Genomic DNA, 20,576 nt, shown 5'->3' with positions numbered 1-20,576 from the left:
CAAGTCCAGGTTCCAACAGTGCCACGGCAGCCCCATTTACTGAGTTCGGCTTTGCCAGCAGGGAAGGGGGTCTTCATAAGATCAACACTTTGAACCTCTCAATCCTCTAAGGTAGGTACTATCATTATCCTCATTTTACAGGAAGGAATAGTGAGGTTCCAAGAGATTAAGCCTTGATTAAACAGCTTGCTCTAGGATTATATCCTGGGCCCCTCCAAATGACCCCCGCGGAGCCCTCACTCTTAAGCACTAGTCACACTGCCTTTCAGGAAGAGCAATGTGGGAAAGCAGCCCCTTCAAAAGGTGAGTCTGGTCAAGGCTGGGAACAAGGCATCATGAGAACAGGTGGCGTGCTGTACCCCATGGTGGGCTTTTCTCAGAGAATCAACATTTAGAAGACCAGCGAGAGCCAATCTGTGTCATAGCACAGTGAGGCTGACAGGACACCAGAGCACGCAGCAGTGACACTGCACAAGGCACAGAACTTTATAGGTGACCGCCCACTTTTCTTTCCAGTCTCACCATTGATCTGCCCAACAACCACGAAACAACATTTATCGGTTTAGACACTGGGAAATGCAGGCTCAGAGAGAAAGTGACTTCCCACAGCTGCACAGTCAGCGAGTGGCACAGCCACGACCAGCATCCTGCTCCCATGATTCCAAATAAAAAACTCTTCCAGGTGACGATGACGGTAGTGGCAGGGGCCACACCAATAACTGGGCATCATCTCATTGGGTCCATTTTACAGATGAGGAAACTGAAACACACAGTGGTGATTAACTAGCCCAAGGTCATACAGCTCATGAAGGGCGCTGAAGTCGGGGTATGAACCTGCTCCAGGCCCACGCGGCTGGCCAGTTCCACAGGGCCGGACCCTCCAGACAGTGGCTCAGAGACCTGAAGCTTCAGGTACGTCCCCTGAGAGATTTGCAGAAAAGAACTGGCAGTCAGAAAGTTCAAGGATAAAACAAAGTAAGCAAAGACCAGGCGCCATTCTGAAGTCTCCAAATTGTCCAGAGGAGCAGGGGAGGGGAGGGTGGTGGGGACTCGGGGGTGGGGGCTGGGAACGTCTGCAGAACCACAGACACCAAAAAGGCTGCAAGGGTTCACTTTCATCTTCTCCTCTAAAAAGTACATACATTTTGCTAATTAAGGAAAAGAGTGTTTTTTAAAAACTTGGTTTAAAAATCACAAAAGGCCACATATTATTATGATTTCATTTATATGAAATGTTCCAAAAAAGCAAATCCATAAAACAGAAAGCCGATCAGCGGTTGCCAGGAGCTGGGGGGAGAGGGAAATGGGAAATGACTCAATAGATGTTTTTAGGGTGAGAAAAATGTTCTGAAATTAGACAGTGGTGGTGGTTGCATCACTATCTTAATACACTTAAGACCATTAAGCTGTACACCTTAAAAGGGTCAATTTTTTGGCAAGGTGAATTATGTCTCAGAAACAAAACAACTTGTTTGAAAAGTGAAGTGGGGAAGGTCAGGGAGGGCAGAGCTGGCCGCTCAGGAACCCTCGCCTGCCGCGGTCGGTCGGACGTGTGTCCTGCCGGGTGGGGCCTGCACCACCAGCCCACAGCCCCCCTGGGCACCCCTCGTGCCATGCTCCAGCAACACAGGCCTTGGTTCCATCCTCATACAGCCGGCCCTCCGTATCCTAGCGTTCCACATCCTCACACTGAACCAGCCTCAGATCAAAAATATTTGAGAAAGAAAAAAATATTCCAGGAAGTAGATCCCTAAACAATAGGGTATAAGAACTATTTACATAGCATTACATTGTATTAGGTATTATCATTAATCCAGAGATCATTTAACGTATATGGGAGGAAGTGGGTAGGTTATATGCAAATACTACACCATTTTCTATAAGGGACTTGAGCATCTGATGATGTTGATATGGGGGGTTGGGGTCCTGGAAGCAAATCCCCCCCCCCCCCCCCCGCTCATACCTAATGTGTTCATCTTGCTCCTCCTGGCAAAGTCTCTTTGCACTGACTGTTCCCTCAGCTTAGAAAACAGTTCCTCTGCTCTGTGCCAGACCTCAGCTCCAGTGTCACTTTCTCAGGGAAGCCATCCCTGACCTCCCCAGCAGGTGCTAACCTCCCAGACAAAGCCCCTGGTACAAGCCCTCATGCCCTGTCTGTAGGCCCACCTGCAAAGCCCTTGTTACTCTTTCCACTTTACATGGATGCATGTAACTAATGTCTGTCCTCCCCCAGACTGCAGCCTCCACAGGCCAGGGCGTGCCTGCCCCCCAGGCATCCCCAGCACTGCTCGCAATGCCTGTACATACGAGACATCCAGCAAACATCTGAGGGAGGAAGGCACGTGGGCACTGCAGGAGGCAATAGTGATACAACACTGCTTGTCACACCCTGCTTTACAGGAGCCACCGTTAGTGGTGCAGACCTGCAGACTGGCCCAGAGGCAGCAAGCAATGGGGTCAGCGCATAAGAGGGAGACAGAGGACACTAGGCCCGCCCCAAAGACGGCCACCCAACTCAGCAAGGGGCTGATAGCGGTCAGGACAGTTAGTTCTTGAGAAGAGGGCACACCTGCAAACTAGAAAAAATGTTGCATTTAAAAAGTGCATAAGGACGGCTGGATGGCTCAGTTGGTTAGAGCACAAGCTCTCAACAAGATTGACAGTTCAATTCCCACTTGGGATGGTGGGCTGTGCCCCCTGCAACTAAAGATTGAAAACGGCAACTGGACTAGGAGCTGAGCTGCGCCCTCCACAACTAGGTTGAAGGTCGACTTGGAGCTGATAAGCCCTGGAGAAACACACTGTTCCCCAATATTCCCCCAATAAATCTTTTTTAAAAAAAAGTGCATAAAAATAATCTGCTGTCCCTGGAACTGAAAACAAGCTTAGGTATTCGGTGATATTCCCTTAAGACAAATGCCACATGCAGGGTCATCACAGAGAAAGAACATGGTGCCACCCAAAGGCAGGGCTTTCCACAAACCAAGCCCAGAGCTTAGGCAGGGATCCACTGTGGGACGATGGGGCAGACAGGGTTGGGGACCTTGGGGAAGCAGGGGAGAGTCACACATAAGCACGGAGACAGACATGACAATGGACGTGGGGAGCTGAGCCCAAGGAAACGGGTCTCAGGGCCCACGTGGAGATGGGGAAGGAGAGGGCAGTGACGCAGCCAGGCTTGCAGAGGAGGGCCAGTGGTCAGGCTCACGGGGTGTGCACAGGGGCTCAGAGTTCCCAAGTGTCAATGAAGGAGACGTGTTCACTGAACCTTCGGCTCTCCCAGGCCTCCAGAGGTTTGCACTCCCTCCTCCCACATGCTTTCACACCAGTCTCTCCTTTCCTGCCGGTGTTCTAGGGGGTGACCTCTGCAATGACTTTTGTCCACTCGGGCTGCCCAGGCCAGGGCGCCTGGAAGAGGGTAGACTCGGGGCAGGAAGAGTCCCTGCACCTTCCTGCTCCGCTCACATCTACATGTCCTGCCCGTCACTCTGGAGAGGCGGGTCCTGGCCCCTGGCAGCCATGAGGAGTGGGGCACAAAGATGACCAGGATGGGAGGTCCAGGCCTCCGATTCCCTCCACCCTGTCCTCTCATGCATTCCCCAGCTGCGATTATGCTGGTGGTCTGTGGGTTCCAGGTGACCTGAGTGAGGGCCGCTGACCTGTTCCAGGTGGGCAGTGGCCTCTGCCCGTCCCACCCTCCCCAGGTACCTGGTTCTGCAGTTGGGTAGACGTGGCTGTCTGGTCACTGTCGTGGAGGGCCAGCCTCTCCCGTAGGGCCGCCAGCTCCCCCTGTAGTCGGGCTTTCTCCTCCTGGAGTTGGGACATGGCCTCCACCATCCTATGCACCACAGGGGCCGCACCTGGGGGCCCCGAAAGGCTCGAGCACCTCCCGCTGCCAAACAGCCGCCCACCTATGAGCAAAGTAGTGGCCAATCAGCAGGGCAGCAGAGGTCCCACCCTGACCAAGGGGCCTATCGTGGCAGGACAGACCATGTGGTGAGTGTTACCCAACAGGACAGGGAGGGAATGCAAGCAGAGGAGCTGGGCGAGGGCTGTGGGCAGCAGCAGAAGCAAGAGCTAGGGGGCTCCAGGGCCTGCCTCGAGGAAGCCACTGCAGCCGGCAGCTTCTGGGGCATGGAACTGCCTGGATCAGGACCTAGGAAGGCAACTGGCACTGAATACTCCCCTCAAAGCACGGGTTCTAGGTCTGATGCGCTACCCTCTCCATGGCCAGCCTGCAAGGCATTGCCCCTGAGAAAGACATGTCTCCTGGCAGCAGCTGAGGAGTCAGGGTTCTCTCCCTGGAAAACACTGTTCTTAGGGGAACATGGTTTCTTTAACCCCAAACCCTCTCCAGAGTAGAGAAGAGAGGCAGGGGCTCTCCAGCCTGCCCCCTGCCCTCCACAGGGAATGGTCACCTGCACAGAGAGGGAGCAAGGGGAGAATGTGCGTGTACAAGGGACAGACTGGGACACATACACAGACACAGTGCGTGGGCAGGAAGACAGACAGGCCTGCCCCGGGGCAGACACACCTGCAGTAGGCGGGATGGAGCACAGGGACGGCACAGGACGGAGGAAGTGCTAGGACGGAGGGTGGGCTGACTCCACCTGAGTCCTCCTGCCACCACCTTCCACTGTCCTGTCACCAGGAGCAGGAGAGAGACGGACAGATAGAAGGACAGATACAGAATCAAAGCCTGTGACCTGCTAATGGGGCCTGGCACTGAGAATGGCCACAGTTTCTGCAGGTGGGGAGCTGGCAAAAAGTTTGGGAGGAGGGAGACAGAAGCAGGGGAGAGGGTGGAAGGCAGGGGATTTGGCTCTGCCCTCAGGCAACCCAGTCAGTCCTGGCCAAAGCCCCCAGGAGCAGAAGGAAGCGTCCAAGAACGGGGTGTCCACGAGGTAAGCGGGAAGAGTGACAATCGCTGTCTGGAAGCCTCCACTCTACCTTGGAGCACCAAGGCTTCTGGGGTCCCCCACAACAGGTCACTGGAGCTGCAGCCCTGTGTGAGCAGGACTGGGGAGCCCCAGAATCTGTGAACAAAGCCACCCAAACCTGAAGTCACATACCCCGCTAGCAGTTTCAACCCATGGGAGGCAGCAAGTGTGCTCCCTGAGACTGTGGAAAAGCCATAATGCAGCTTGGCTTTTGGACTGGGCTACAGCAGGGGGGTATGGAGGGGGCTGGTTCCAGGCTAGACTTGACCAGGAAGTCTCAGCACTGTCCCCAGGAGGGATAGAAAGTGAGAAGCCCGTGTTCCCAGTCTAAAGAGAGCCGGCAAAGCACACACAGGCTAGCTTTTCCCTTCCTCCCAACCCCTGAGAATAGCTTCAACTCAAGACCTTCTACAGAGCTGAAGCAGGTGCAGTCACTGGTTGGCTAGTGGCCCATGTGGCCTGCATGTGACACAGTATGCGTGTCACACACAGTGGGCCAAGCTTCTGCTATCTGTTCTAGAGAGAGTGTGAGGTCAGACGGATGCTTCCAGACCTGCACACGGGGCTGCCATGGGCAGCGCGTGACCGGCACAGCCCTCAGCCCTTTGCAGACTGCTGTGAGTAGGAGGGAATGCACTGCACTCCAAGTCCAAGGGCGGCTTCTGCCACTGAAAAGACATGGGAGAGGCCCCTCGGGGTCTTCCTTCGTGAAATAGGGTCAATGGTCCTTGCCCAAAGGGGCGCCCTTGGGACAGGAGCCTGGACACCATGACAGATGAGCAGGTGTGAGCGAGTGTTACCCAACAGGACATGGAATCGCCCTTCTCACCTGGGACAAAGGACGTTCTGAGACACCCTCAGAGCCCGCCCACACCTAGTGGTGTTCTTCCTGACCTCAGCACAGTGCCCGTGTGCCAGCAGAGCTAAAACAGGGCCTGAAGAGTGCCTGCTGAGGGAGACAAGACCTTGAGGAAGCTAAGAAGGGCAGGAGAGGAGGGCGGGAGAGGTGACATCAAAGAGGAACTTGGGGAAAACACTCAGCGGCCCTGCACGAAGGAAGCTGCACACCTCTTAGTAGGCCAGTCGTCAATGCAAGTTTTCAAAAGACAGTGTGCCTCAGGAACCCTGCCTGGGCACTGCCCTCTCACGGGAACTCACGCTCAGAGACACCGAGGCCCGGCCCTGGTCCTGATGACAAATCCTCACTCTTGACTGGAACTGGCCTCTTTCCTCTTGGCAAAGTAGGAGAGCCCACCTGATTGTCTGGACAATGCCCTTTTTCCCAAGGCCCGTCTGCCCACACCTCAGCCACAGTCCAAGACCTGCCACTGAACATGGGTGAGTGCGGCTCTGGCACAACCTCAGAGAAGGGAGTAGATCCTTCCACCTCCCGGCAAGTTCAGACACACAAATCAACCTCTGGTGACAAGGAGGAAAACAAGAGAAAGACCAGCTCCTTTTTCTCCACACACCGCTGTTGACTTTCCCCTTAGGCTCCCTGAGAATGTTCCTTCCCAATTACCACAGTGCTCAGGCTTCCCACTGGGGAATCCCACAAAGAAAGCCCATAGAATCTTCCAGAACCAGTCAGCCTTGCCAGAGAAGAGTGGAGCCACCAACTCCTTTCCCGGCCTTGGAGCAGTAGAGTGGAGCCCTGTCCTGGCGTCTCTGGGTCCCCGGGGGGGCCATGGATACAAGGGGACCAGGCCTCTCTTTGCAGTGGTAGCATCTTTGATGCTGCCACCCTCACCCTGTTTTTGACAGGTGCTGGGGAAAAGACAAAAAGTGGGGAAATTCAACCCTAGCCCATGCTAGCCAAAGCCTCCTATCACCAAGTGGGGCCCCGGTGGCACTGGGAAGAGGGTGTCCCAGGAGTAGGGATGGGCAAGCTGGGGTCAAGGCATCCAAGAGTTAGATGGACCACCTCCAGGTGAGAAGGACAGGGTGTGGGGACAGCTCAGATGCCACAAGAGCCTCCCCTCCGGCTCCAGCTCTAGCTAGGGCTGTTCCAGGTCGGTGGGCAGACCTCCTTTACCTGTTTTCTCTACATTCATGGTGCCACCAGCTTCCTGGGCCTCCCGGTCCCGCTTGGGGGCCGGCGCCTGCCTCTTCAGGAGCTTCTCTTCTTTCGTCCCCTGACTCTTGTTCTTGCACCCCTTGTCCTGCAGGGCCTGCTGCCAAGACACAACCAGAATCCTCGTAAAGGGGACTGCAGTGAGGAGAGACTCCCTTGAGCCTGAAGATGGTGCACTCCTGGAGCTGGCAAGGACCATGACCCACTGCATCCATCCTCACTGCGTGGGTTAGTAGGGACATGGAGTCCCAGAGACTGAAAGAAAGCGTGCCCAGATCCTACAAGACAGTGGCAGTGTGTTCCCCTGGCCCCCATCAGTAGCCAGCCCTCTCCACCAGCAAAAAAGGTTAGAAATCCTCAGGCAAAAGCCACGCAAGCATCCTGTGGGCCCTGTGGGGCATGAATCACCAGTGCCAGGCCCACAGCCCCCGATTCACAGGCCTGTCCAGCCCACCAGGCACATGGCAATTTCAGGGCAACCCCCCCCATATCAACTGCCCCCACTTCCAGATGGCACCAGACTGGGGCTTCCGAGGGGGCACACAGGTCCACACAAGCAGGGGAAAGCCACGGCCCACCCCACCATGTCTATCTGGGGACCACTGGACCCTGTCTCCTGGTCAAGAAAGAACCCAGGCAAAGAAGGCTGAGACAGAGCAGACTGATGGCCAGGCAGGGAGAGGGAAGGGAGGGGCAGAAAGCGTCTTCCATCCAGAGAAAACACCTGCAGCTCACACAGAAAGACGTCCAAAGCAAGAACCACATATAAAGTGTGATCTCATTCCAGGATAGTGGAAATAAAATATGCCTCGAAAAATAATCTAGGGAAATATAAAGACAATAGTTCTCTCTGGGAGGTTGGGTGATGATGCAGTGGCTATGAGGAGAAACATATACCATTTAAACTTTTCTGAGAATAAAAAGAAACTTAACAGAGAAAATGTGGGAAGAAGGGAAAGGAAAGGAGGCTTTTCATTTCATTTTGAACCTTGCTGGTGTTTGCATTTTTAACCTTATAAACATCTACAGCATTCTGTTTTGTGTTTTAACATCAACAGAAGTCATCTGGGAAGAGAGATTCCAGATGTGTTTTGTGTGTCTTCGTGCCCACCGTATTCAAAACAAAAAGACAAATGCTATGTTTTTAAAAATTCTCCTACTCTAGAGTCAGAAAGACCTGGGTGTGAAGCCTGGCTCTGCCTCTTTTGAGCTTGTGACTCTGGGCAAGTTTCTTACCTTCCCTGAAGCTTCATTTTCCCCATTTTTAAAATGGAAATGATAATAACCCCCCACCTCATGGAGCTGGTGTGAAGAGTAACTGTGATAACTTAGGCAAAATACTCAGCGTCTGGCACATAGTAAGAGCTCCATATCAGGTAGCCATTTAGCACTATATTATTTCTGTAGTCTTCCAAATATTTTACTTTTATCATCAAAAAGCCAATAAAGAGAACTGAAAACAAGCAAAAAGCAACATCACCAGGCTAGTTTGCAATCCACTCCCTCCCTCTCCCGATCCCACGTTCTACTTGAGAAGGGAGGGTGGGACGCCCATCTTTTGTTTTTTTAGGAAAATTCTGCCAATTTTATTTTGTCCCCACTCTTTGACCAACTGCCATACCATCACAAGCAGGTTTGTCACTGGTGGCGGCAACGGTGGCAGCTGGAAGTTTCCATTTGCCGACCAGAGCAAAGGTTACACTATTTCTGGCCTGTTGGCCAAGCCACAGGAAGGGCAGACAGGCCCCTGGGGGGTTGGGAATTTCTGCAGTGCCTCCATAGGGACCGTCTCAGGTTTTAGCTGCTTGAGAGGCTGGCAGGGAGGGTCACTAAGCCTACAGAGTCCCCTCACTGTGCCTGGATCCTTACTTCGGCCCCACACCCCCAACCTCAAAGCCCCGATAAATAATATAGCCTTGTGGGACCCAGAAGGACACGATCGTGGAAACTAGTTGCTCGCTGGAGCTACTCAGAGATCCACAGCAGATGTGCTGACCCCAGGACTAGGCTGCAACCACAACACAACACCCCATAATCAAACTTCAAGAACAGAGCCACCGCCCAGCTGAAGGCAGCTGGTTTTGACGTCTCCTGATTTAACTACCAATGGCTCAAGTCAGAGAAAAAAAAAGGGTTCTCGGGTTTAACTGTTCTTGCACCAGACTTGCTTTGCTCACAGAACTGACTGAAAGAAGGACCATTTGGTTCAATTTTCGGATGAACCACACAAGAAGCCCAAGACTCTCTCTGAAGTAACATCAAGTACTGGGCCCATGTTCAGATCAGGACTTGGCGCACATGCTACCCCAGGCCCTGGACTTTTGTCTGCACGACGGAGGACATGCTCAAAGGGCACATGTGTTTCCCACACTCTATCCTGCCTTCTATTTGCACATGTCCCTCCAAAGGTAGGCCCTCTCATGCACGATCTTTCTTGGGGGGAAGAGGCTGGGCCTTGGCAACATGCCCTGATAACTCTGGTCCTTCGTCTTCTGCCACTGCCATCAGTGGCCCTTGCCCAGTTTGCATTCATATGTTTGTGATCATTTGCTTACACTGGCACCTCCACTAGACTGTCAGGTGTGTACCTCTTCTTTGCTGTGTGTCAGCACCTGGCACAGCACCTGGCACAGAGTAGGCACTTCACAAATAGATGTTAACAAATGCATTCATTTAAAAAGTGCCAAGCCTGTGCGGTCCTGAAATTACAATGTTATAGCTGCATGAACGCACAGATGTTTAAGGAGCTCATTGCAATCAGAACTAATACAGAGGCTCAGTTAGAAAATTCATGGTAAACCTGAAGTGGAATATTATGCAGTAGTTTAAAAGAATGTCTGTATACTGATATACATGAAGAAATCACCAAGATTTACTGTTGAGGGAAAGAGCTAGCCACAGAATAGTATATGAAAATAAATAATAAAAATTATATACATATAATTAAGTGGAAAGATAACTAAACACCAAACTCTTAATAGCAGATTTCTCAAAGATACAGGAGGCACTCAGTTTCTAGGTATTACATCGCTGCCCTGTGTGAATTCTTTATACCATATGTTATAAAGCTCATCATGTTTAGTGGTTCAGATCCTAGCTTGCTGTGTGACCAATAGCAAATTACTTAACCTCTCTGAGCCTCCATTACTTCATTCATAAAATTCAGATAAAATAGTAACTGTGTCTTAAGACTGTTCTGAGAATTAATGTGGGATATATAATACATGGAGTCTGACACAAAGTCAGGGTTCAATAAATTACAGCTACTGTTAATGCTATCATTAGGTATTATTTCTACATACAAATATACATATGTATGTAAAGCCTGTCTTTTGAAAATCATGGTGATAACTGCAAGAGAAAAGAACCCAAGTTTTGGTGAAGCCCTCTGTCTAGCTTTGGATTCCCTCTTTAAATATGGAAATGCAAGTATTATCCCATGGACTCCCATGCCCGAGGGCGAATAAACAGCTACCCTAAAACCTGCCAGTCTTCCTAACAGCTTCTCAGAAAAGGCCCTGTTTCCCATTTTAACATCTCAGCCAGGGTGTGGCTGAAAAACTTCTGTCATCTCCTGTGAGATTTCCCCCCACGATAACTAATAAAGCAAATTGCTCCATCCATGTCTCACAGGCGGATGTGCTACGAGGAGCTCGGCAGCACAAAGCGGCACAAAGCAGGTCCCAAGTTCTCCCTCGGTGCTTCCTCCCTCGGAGGAGCCTGTCGGGCACCCAGCTGGACCCCTCATGTGTTTGAAGGCCCCCGGGCTTACCTGCACGCTCAGGTAGAGCCTGCGGGGGCTCCCGGGGCCAGTGCAGTCCACACTGAGGGCTCGGCACTGAGCTAGAGCTGGGCGAGCTGCACTTCGGGCACTAGAGTCCTCGTCACCGCCAGCCAGGGTGTCTTTTCCACGTCCTGTCCCAAAACAGAAAAGATAGATGAGATACTCAGACCATGGGTCATGGACCACTGGGCAGCGCCATGGCTGAACTTGGCTGAACATTCCAGCCAACCCCGGTGCAGCCAGGAGGGACGCACATGCTCTCACACGGCTGCCCTGAAGAGAGGGAAGGCTTGGCTCCTTTCTTGCCAAAAGCCACCCTAAGATTCTCTACAGGAGGCCACCCAAGTTCCCACGGGGGCTCCCCTCCCTCCATGGTGGCTTTGAGGACTGGCACTGGCTCATGAGTACCCTGTGCAGAGAGCAGAAGGAAGAGGTACCAAGCTAGTTGTGCTAATCATTCGAGGAGGTGCCCCCCGGGGCTGCGGTTTTATTACCCAGGCTGCCTCTAGGTGGCAATTTCTCCCCTGCCTTCATTAAGACCAACCCCACGCTAGGTGGCCTAGTCCCTGCAGGCTCCAAAAGCATATTGAGAACCCACTAGAGTGCATCCCCTCATGCCTCTGACACTCTGCCTCCCCCACTGGATGAGGGAGAGGACTGACTGTGGAATCAACACCCCATCCACCACACCACAGCCTGTGGGGCCAGCGGAGGAGGGGGCAGGGCTCGCTTCACAGGGGCCAAAAGCAGAGCCACAACCCTGGTTTGTATGCTGAATGCCAGCCTTGGGCCAAGTGCATCCCAGGCCTTAACGCCCTTCTCCATCCTCAGTTTCCTTGTCAGTAAAATAGGGATAAGGAACCAAACTCTCAGTTGTGGGGTAAGGACAAAATGGGTGACACACATCAAGTGCTCACACAGGACCAGGCACCCAGAAAGATGGGGGCTGACGGGCCCAGGGGCAACCAAGTTGGCTGAAACCCTACCCGGTGGCTGGCACTATGCTTAGTATTTCACACACAGGATCTGATTTGACCTTTGTCTTGAATTTTAAAAGTAGATAAAAGTCTATGTAATAATATAATCCTCATAGTACTCAATTGATAGACCTATATGCACACACACATGCACGTACACACAAGACTGGAAGGAACTATATAAAATGTTTAGTGACTTGCTTATATAGGCATTGTTTTATTGCTATTCACTTTATTGCACTCCAGATATTGTGTTTTTTTACAAATTGAAGGTAAGACCCTCCACCAGTCAAAAAATTATGACTCACTTTATTGCAATACTACTCACTTTACTGCAGTGGTCTGGAACCAAACCCGCAATATCTCCAAGGTACGCCTGTAGGTGATTTTTATTTTCCTGTTTTACTTTTCTGTGTTTTTGGTTTCAGGTTTTTGGGTTTTCATTTTTCAAGTGAACGTGTTTTGTTTTTTGCTCCTTCCTTCCTCCCTCCCTCCTTTCTTCCCTTCCTCCCTCCCTCCTTTCCCTCCTTCCTTCCTTCCTTCACCAGAAAAGCCATGCTTGCTCATATTCCATATGTAATCCTTAGGACACGCTTGTGGAATAGAGACCATCTTCAGCCCCTTCCAGACAACTGGGGCTACTTGACCCCAAAGCACAAGCTTTTTCTGGAGGCCTCCAGGGTCATCCCAGCCTCACTGTCCCCTGCAGAGAGACCTTGGAGGGCATCACTCTGGCTGCCACTGACGGCACAAATGTGGTAGGAGAGAGGGAACCCAACAGGAGTTTGCTGTGTTTGCTGTGGTTTGCTCTGGGCCTCAGTTTCCCCTTCTGTACATTGAGGGGCTTGGGCCTGATGGCCTGGAGGGGTTCTGCTACTCCCACAGGCTGGTAATCTAAACCCTTCACCCTGTACCTCAAGATCAAAAGACAGCAAACACCTAAAGGCCTCTTGCCTGAAGACATCTCTCTCTCCTGACACTTCCAGGATGACCTGCCCAAGTCCAACTTGGAAGAGGGTCAAGAGCAGCTCCCAGCCCTGACCAGCCAGACAATCTAGCCCTAACCCAGAATCAGAGTTACCGCTCACTTCTTGATGTTGGAGGTACCAGGGGACATGACCCAGAAAGGAGAGCTGGTGTTGACAGCTTCCCCAGGGGGATAGCAGGGGGCCCAGACTCTGGGACTCCTTCACTGCCCACCTGCTGTCGGGGCCTCCACAGAAGCCGCCCTGGATGGCACCTAACACTGGGCGTACAGCACCCAAACCCCGCCAGGCCTCCCTCCGGAGTGCCTCAGTCCACTCCTCCCGCCATCCGCGGGCCAGCCCAGGCGGGATCAAGTGTCAGTGGCGCGCAGGGCGCCAGGCAGCCACTTCACCTACCTTGTTTACCAGCTGCGGGAAGGAACCGAGGGAAACCCCGAGTACTCCGCCAAGGACCAGCGGACCGCGGAGCTACCGCGACCTGGCTGGGCTGGGACAGCGTGGCTGTTGGAGGCGGTCTCCCCCTGCTTTAGGGACTGCGTTAAAGTTTAACTCAGCGTCCGCGACTTCTCTGTACAGACAGCGCAGGGCAGCAGCCCAGAGAGATTGACGCCCTGCCTCCACGCCCCGCTCGGCGGGCTGCCGGACCCTGTAATTTACCTGACAGCTCTGACTGAGCCTAGGAACTTGCGAGAAACCTCGCTCTCATCTCTGGTATCTGGAGGAAGGAAGAGAAATAAAGAGGCATTTTAAAAATGCGGACTCACCAGTTCTCAACCTCCCCGGGCCGGTGTGTGGGAAAGGGCGGGCGGCAGGGCTGGCTGGGGCGGGGCGAGCCATCCCCGGCTCGGGCTCCGGGGCCCGGCCCACTCTCCACAGGCCTCGCAGCGAGGGCGTGGCTCCCAGGTTCCAGGTCCGGCGAGACTGGACCATGGCCTGGGGCTCAGCAGCTTCCTCCCAGGGCCGGGCAGCCTGCGGAGAGAGCACGGGGAAATGAGACTGAAGACCGGTGGCCCGCACAGGGGCAGATGGGAGCCCGCCATCTAGAGGGTGTGTGCCAACTCCAAAGTCCCCCAAGGACCCCGAGTCTCAAGGGAAGAAATGGGCCTGCACCATTTCAGGATGCTTGTTATCGAGTAGGGAGGCTCAGAAGTGCGCAAGGAGCTGATAAGGTGTGTCTGCAGCAAGATGTAGAAACCCCACATCTGTCCATCCAGTTGGAGCCTGGCAGCTTGCAGACATGCCAGGTCACAGCCCCACATATATCAGATTCTCTTAAAGTTAGCTCATTCATGGATTCCAACTAGCTTTCACTCTGTTCCTACAACATGGCAGGCAATCGGCTAGGAGTTGAGATACAAATTAAATTCTTCATTTAATTATTATTTATCCAGTGCCTGCTGTGTGCCAAGCACCTGCCAGGGGTCCTCTTTGATCAGGAGAAATGTGTCCTCAAAGCTCCCTGTGAGGAGGAAGGTAAATACTTCAAAAAATGTTCACAAACAGGCTACAGGGAAGCACCAGCAGCTGTGGGAAAATGGGGGTGGTCTGGATGGAAAGCCCATAGGTCCCTTATAAACTGAGCAAATGAACATAACAGATTTCCAGCATTCAGTACACAAATCTTTATGAGCACCTATGTGTGCAAAGCAGCTTTGAAGGCATTTAAGGTGACCAAGCTATAGTCCCAGACTCGGACAGTGATGCAATTTACAGAAGAAGCCAAGTCATCTCAGAAAGGCAACATGAAGCTTGCTTTGGGTTTCAAAATGGAATTGTAGGTACCCAAGGACTTCCTAATGGCACTACCTGGACTGAAGACCACTTTCTCCATCCTTCATTTCACTGACTGCTTTCCACCAGGCAGTAACGATATCTATTTGAATGGCGTCCATCTCCCCTGACCCTCTATGGTTCCCCAGGGCGGAGCTCACAGAATGTTCATCTTTGAAGCCCACAGCACCCAGCCTGGAGTTGCAGCTACACTCACACCAAACACTCAGCAAACGCTTGTTGGTTCAATGTCCTGAAATCAACGCACGCCAAGGCTCAGGCTGAAAAGTATGGAAGAGACCAGGGCTAGAGATGGAGACTCAGAGCTGGGAGGCCATTATTTCACCGGGAGGATGCAATCACCAAAGGTTGTACAAGACGAGAGGCAACCAGGGAGGACAGAGTTCACTCTTGGTGAGAAAGAAAGCTGGAGAAGAAGGAAAGCCAGACAGGTGTAGAGTCCTCAGAGGTGACCAGTGAATGAACCATGCCACAGAGAGGTCAAACTGAGAGAAAGCTCCTGAGGTCTCTTTAAGGGAGAATGTCTGGGGAGCAAGACAGAGGGCAAACCAAGGGGTGGGTGGGAGCTACAGGAAGTCGCCACTTCCTTCTCTTTGGGAAGTTTGGCTACGATGGGAAGGGGAGGATGAACTAAGAGGACGTGGTGTTCAGGAGATATTGGAGCATGCTGGGTCAACAGAGGGAAAGGAATGATTGATGCATCGAGAGGCAAAAAGTAAGAGTGCAGGGACAGGTGGCCCGAAGATCTGGTGACCAATGTTCACGGAGCTGAGCCCTGGAAGAATGTCAGGCTCCTGTCTAGGGACTCATGGTCTTTGCCTTCCTTGACTGAGGAAGATAACTTGGAAGAGGAGGCTCCTGGGTGCAGTCTCACTGGGACAGCGGCAGGACTGTGGGCCAAAGAATGGGGCGGAGGTTAATCCAAATATTGGGCCGACTCCACTGAGGAACTGGAGATGGACAAGTGTGGAGTGGAAGGAACCAAGGGGAGCAGACAGACGTCCTCTCCTCCAGGCTATTTGGCACAGAGATGGGTACACAAGCCTGATGATCAGCTGCCCGATGGGCACGGAGGGAGAGAGAGATGGACTCCACCTGCATGCCAGGCAGGGCATTCAAGGTCAATTCCACGGCTGAGGGAAAAGACGTTGAAGGAGATCAGCTAAGTCTGAGGAGCAGGGACAGGAAGAGACAATATTTCTGTGAATTTCTGGAAGGGAAGTCAGGGAGACAGCCAGGATTATATCAGGAAGAAAGAGGAAGGGTGTATGCAAGATCCTGAAGAGGAAAAAGCAGCTGAATTTAACAGAGGGGAGTGTGACGGTCAAAATTATCAAGGACTCAAGTAAGCGCAAGGCTATAGCTGCTACCAACGTAGGACTCGTGGGATAGGGCAATGGGGACACTGTATTGGAGTGGCTGTGACCAAAAGCTGGTTCAGAACCCGGCTCTGCCACTTACTAGATGTGTGACCTTGAGAGAATTACTTTGCCTCTCTGTGCCTCATTATCTCCCTCTGAAATTGGGGAGAACTGTACCTTGTGGGGTTGGTATAAGGATGAGACAATGCATACATAAAGTGTTCAGAACAATACTAGCATATACAAAGACCTCAACAATTTCATTTTTCAGTGATCTCTCACCAGGGGTGGGTGAATGCAGAGAGACTGGTTTCAAGAGAGGGGTACTACCTCTTGGGATTCAGGCCACAGCAGCAAAGCTGCAGCCCCCTTGTCCCGACCAGGAATATTGCAATGATTGACGGACAGACTTGACAACTGCCCAGAGACTGCTGCTGGGGAGGGCTTGGTCTCCCTGGGAGATCAGGGAGGTCAGGGAGTTGGACAGGAGCTGCTATCTCCCTTGCACACAGTCACACATCCCGGGTTTCCCAGGACAACTCAAAGTTCAAAACCTCTGCTCCCTAGAGCCCGTAAGGACGGCAGAACTCATCACCCTACCTTCCTCAAGTCCAGTCACTGCAAACACAGGGCCCCATTCTGAGAATGCATTCCTTGCAAAGGACTCTCCCTGGTCAAGGAGACAGCTACTTTATCAAGGGCATGGGCAATACACCTGGGCAAGGAGAGGTGCTCACCCGGCCTCAAACAGTGGTAGAGCTGGGGCATAGGAAAGGCCAGGGGGGCCACTGCCCACAACCTTGAGACACCAGTGTTGGAGGTTGGAGGAGTACTCGGGTATTTAAACAGCTTCCTAATCTCCCAGGACCAGGCCCTTCACTGCACCAGAGTTCTGCTCTAACTCACAACTGGGGGTTAAAGGAGGTGGCTTCTGGCTCTTCCTCCCTTCTGGGATTCCCCAGGCAGCCGCTGTCAATCATTCAGTTACCCCACTGCCCAGAAAGGCACCTGCCCAGGCCCTCCTTCCTCACCTCCGGGTTGGCCCACAGCACCCCCGGCCCTGCAAGGGGGAAAGCAGACTGCCCAGGGGATGTACATGGTGGGAGGGCCTGAAACTGCAGCCTTCAAGGGAGCCCTGGGTGCAGGGGGGACCTCCGCAAGGGGAGGGGGCCTCCCTGACGGACATGCGGTTCCCGGTAGGGTCTTCCTTTCCGGGCCAATGAAATCGGAACGGGGGTCCCGAGGCTGCTCCAACCATAGGGGATGTGGCTGCCACCTTGTTCTGGACAAGGTCCTAGGCTCCGGCTGCACTGCGAGGGAGGCGGCAGGGAACCGCGGAGGGCTGAGTCTCCGGGGCCCGGCCCTCCCTGCGCCCCTCGGCGGGTCCGATCAGGGGGTCCCGCGGGCAGGGTGGGCCCAGACACGGCGCCCCGAACAGTGGGCCGGGAGGATCCCGAGCGCCCAGCCCACCCCCAGCTCGTCCGCTGGTACCGGCCCCCGACTCACCCGCCTGGCGGAGGCAGGATCCCGGCGTAGCTGCAGCGCCGGGGGCTCGGCCCGGCCAGCCGGCAGGAGGCAGCTCCACGCCGCTGCCTCCTCGGCCCGCCCCGCTCTGCCCCTCCCGCACACTTTCCACAGGAAATGATTAACTCGGGCCGCGGCGCGTTCCCATGGCAACCGGCTTCGACCCAGCAGGGGGCGATGGCGGCGGTGCGCGCGCTCCTGCACACTCTCACGCGCGCACTTACACACGCGGTGCTGCCCACTCCACAACCGCCCATGCTCCGCCCAGACCGTACCCTGGGTGTCTTGGCTCCCTTCAATCCATATATGCTAATGCACACGTGCACGCTCGCCCACCAGGGCCCACGCATGTCATACGTGTTCATGCTTCCATGCACAGACTCTCACACAAGAGTGCACACGTCCTTCACACATGCTGTCGTTAATACACATGGACACATTCCCATACTAGTTCGTACATACGTACTTTTGCACTTAAACTTATGTTCTCTAATAGTCACATCCTCAAACCCTAGTACAAAACTTTCACATGCACTAGTTAGTACTCACACATACGCTTACCTGTGCGTCCTCACTGCCCTTCACACACAAACTCTACTACACGTTTTCTTGACACTAGCACACGCTTGCACACACACTCTTACACACTCTAGCTAGTACACGTATACACTTTCACATTCACACACGCACTCACATTATCGTATTGTGTACAGGCTTTCCCACATGCTTTCCCACAAATATGTCACACGCGCTTAGTACACGCATACACTTCCACACGCTCAGTCTTTCACATGCCCTGCGACTTCTTGTCTCACACTCTAGTATACACATTCTTTTACACACCAATACACAGTTTCACGCATGCTCTTACACTCTCATTAGTGTGCACACACATGCATTTTCACACGTTATCACATGTTTTCACACACCTGCTCTCACTAGTTCTAGGAGGAGGAATACAGAAGCCTGGCTGCCTCCCCAGCCACGGCACCCCCATGGCCCTCACCTCCCCCCGGGGAAGTTAATATCTTCCAGAGCCAAAAAAAACTGCTTGGGATTTTTTAAGGTAAAATATTCCTTTAAGCTCCAGTGAAAACAGTTTGGAGCGCAGCAGCTCCCAGGGTAGAGCCCAAAGGCCCTCATACTAGATGCCTGGGGGAGGCCAGGGAGCCAGCCAAGGAGAGGCAGCTGACCCCGAGGAGCCACTCTGTTCTTTGTCTCCCAAACAGAGGCAGCATTTTACTCCCGAGTCAGTAGCAAGATTCCCCCTCCAGGGTGCGGAAGGAGGAGAAAGAAAGCAGCCCAGTGCAGGCTGATGGTTCCGCAGATAATCTGAGGAGGGTGGGTACTCTGCCCCGTCATGCTTGGCCCAGGAGGAGAAAAAGGGACTGAAGGGGGTCATGTAGCTCCACGACTTTCTATCTCCTGCTGCTGCCCAGACACTGGGCTGGTGGTCAAGAATCTCAACCAGAGACAGAGCTAGGGTTCTGGGCCTCAGATTATTCTGGATGCTAGGCCAGGACACTCGCAGCCCCCCTACTGGAAGTGGGCTAGTATGTGTTTTATTTCCTAATTGAGATGCCTAAGTGAAGGCCCATTAGAGGATAAATGTCACTCTCCTGGAATGGTTCCCTGGAGAGTTAGAGGTTTCTAACTAAGAACCATGGATAACCCTCCCAATGGGAAAGAAGGCCATAATTTGAGTTATCTTCTCTGAATCCCCCTGCCTGCCCTCCAGACTGCAAGATTGGATGAGGTCGAAATTTCTCTAGATTCCTGACCAAGTCTCTCCCTTTATTATAGTCCCTATTGTTTGATTGGAGATAGAGGTGGCATAGGACTTCAAAAGTCCTGGTATAACACTGGAGGCCTTGTCTTACTTGACACTGGTACACCGACAACTGCAGGTTTCTTCCAACAAAGCCAAAGGCAGATTTTTAAATTAATAATAATATTTGTTGTTCTTTTTGTCTGATTACAAAAGTAATAGATGTTCATTGTAACCATAATCCCACCCACCAGAGATAAATGCTGCCAACATTTTAGGACAGTCTTTTTTTTTTTTCCATGCACATAATAGCTACCATTTATTCAAAGCTAACACCGTGCCAGGCACTGCTCTGAGCTCTTTATAAACAAGATTCCATTTAACCCTGAACACCCTACAAACTAAGCATCATCATAGCCCCATCTTTCAGGAAACAGCCTCTGAAAGTTCATTCATAAACTCAGTGTGTGATAGAGCTGAGATATGAAACCAATAGGTGTGTGTGTAGATCTATGACACACAAACATATAGTATTACCATATGTACATAGGTGCAAGAATTTATTAAGATCAAAACACCAGTGAAGGAAAAAGAAAAGTGAGATATTAGGAGGAGGCATTTGCAGAATCCTAGCAAATGGATTTGACTGGAAGTGTAAAAATAAATTACCTTCTGATTGTTAGAATTTAGTTCAAGAATGCACAAGGTCACCAGGCACTACATACCAACAGCTTCAAGGTCATTCCTATCTTAAAAACTTCACTGACGGCTTGTATGGAGACTGCCAGCTGTCCCCTGGTCACAGGGAAAGTGGAGAATTTGCCGGTAGCCAAGTGCCCAAGGGTTCTGCCCAGAGGAAGCAAAAAGCTGGATTTTGTTTGATCTGATTCTCAAGAGTAACCCAGAGTAAAACACACGTAAGACTTACATGATTTTCCAGTTTTAATGATTTAACTTGAGATTCGATCACCTCTAGGCCTTTACTATGTTGTTCTCCTGCCTAGAAGTCCTCTTGCCTTTATCCCGCTTCCACCTGCCTCCCCTCACCTTTACCTGGCTGACTCCTGCTTTTCCTTCAAGTCCTTCAAGCACAGAGGTCACTTCCCTTGACCCTCCCAGGCTCCACAGTCCCCCAGCTGCTCACCCGCCTGCAGCCCCCTCCCCACTGGATTGTAATGACCTCCCCTGTCTACATCATCAGCTCCTTGAGCGAGGGGCCCTTTCCTGACTGGATCACCGGGAAGGCCTCTGCAGTGTCTGATATCACCTATTGTTTAACTGAGTAAAGAAATAGATCAGGTATAATTCAGAGGGGAAGAACAGGGCACATTAAGCATATCCAAACAGATTTTCTTGTGTAAATTAATGATA

The 20,576-nt window shown here is 52.3% G+C and overlaps 1 protein-coding gene across 12 annotated transcripts in view; it reads right to left on the bottom strand.

The window, feature by feature from the left end:
* The window catches only part of KIFC3 (kinesin family member C3), a 63,011-nt gene that overhangs the window by 17,743 nt on the left and 24,692 nt on the right, over positions 1 to 20,576 (bottom strand). For 5 of the 12 annotated variants that reach the window (XM_019754534.3, XM_088800331.1, XM_019754518.3 and 2 more), the window contains exons 2-5: positions 13,526 to 13,730; positions 10,787 to 10,929; positions 6,976 to 7,114; positions 3,709 to 3,911 (exon numbers count right to left, since the gene is read on the bottom strand). In XM_019754534.3, the coding sequence (XP_019610093.3) occupies positions 3,709 to 3,911; positions 6,976 to 7,114; positions 10,787 to 10,929; positions 13,526 to 13,730 (690 nt within the window). Of the gene's footprint in view, positions 1 to 3,708; positions 3,912 to 6,975; positions 7,115 to 10,786; positions 10,930 to 13,525; positions 13,731 to 17,419; positions 17,544 to 20,576 lie in introns of those variants that run through there. The other 7 variants (XR_012490164.2, XM_019754561.3, XM_088800334.1 and 4 more) reach the window with 4 other exon arrangements.

This window comes from Rhinolophus sinicus, chromosome 8 (genome assembly GCF_057876585.1).
Source record: "Rhinolophus sinicus isolate RSI-liver-muscle chromosome 8, RSI-T2T, whole genome shotgun sequence".
NCBI lineage: Eukaryota > Metazoa > Chordata > Mammalia > Chiroptera > Rhinolophidae > Rhinolophus > Rhinolophus sinicus.
The sequence above is the reverse complement of the archived record's forward strand: the minus strand, read 5'-3'. Positions and strand labels throughout refer to the sequence as shown.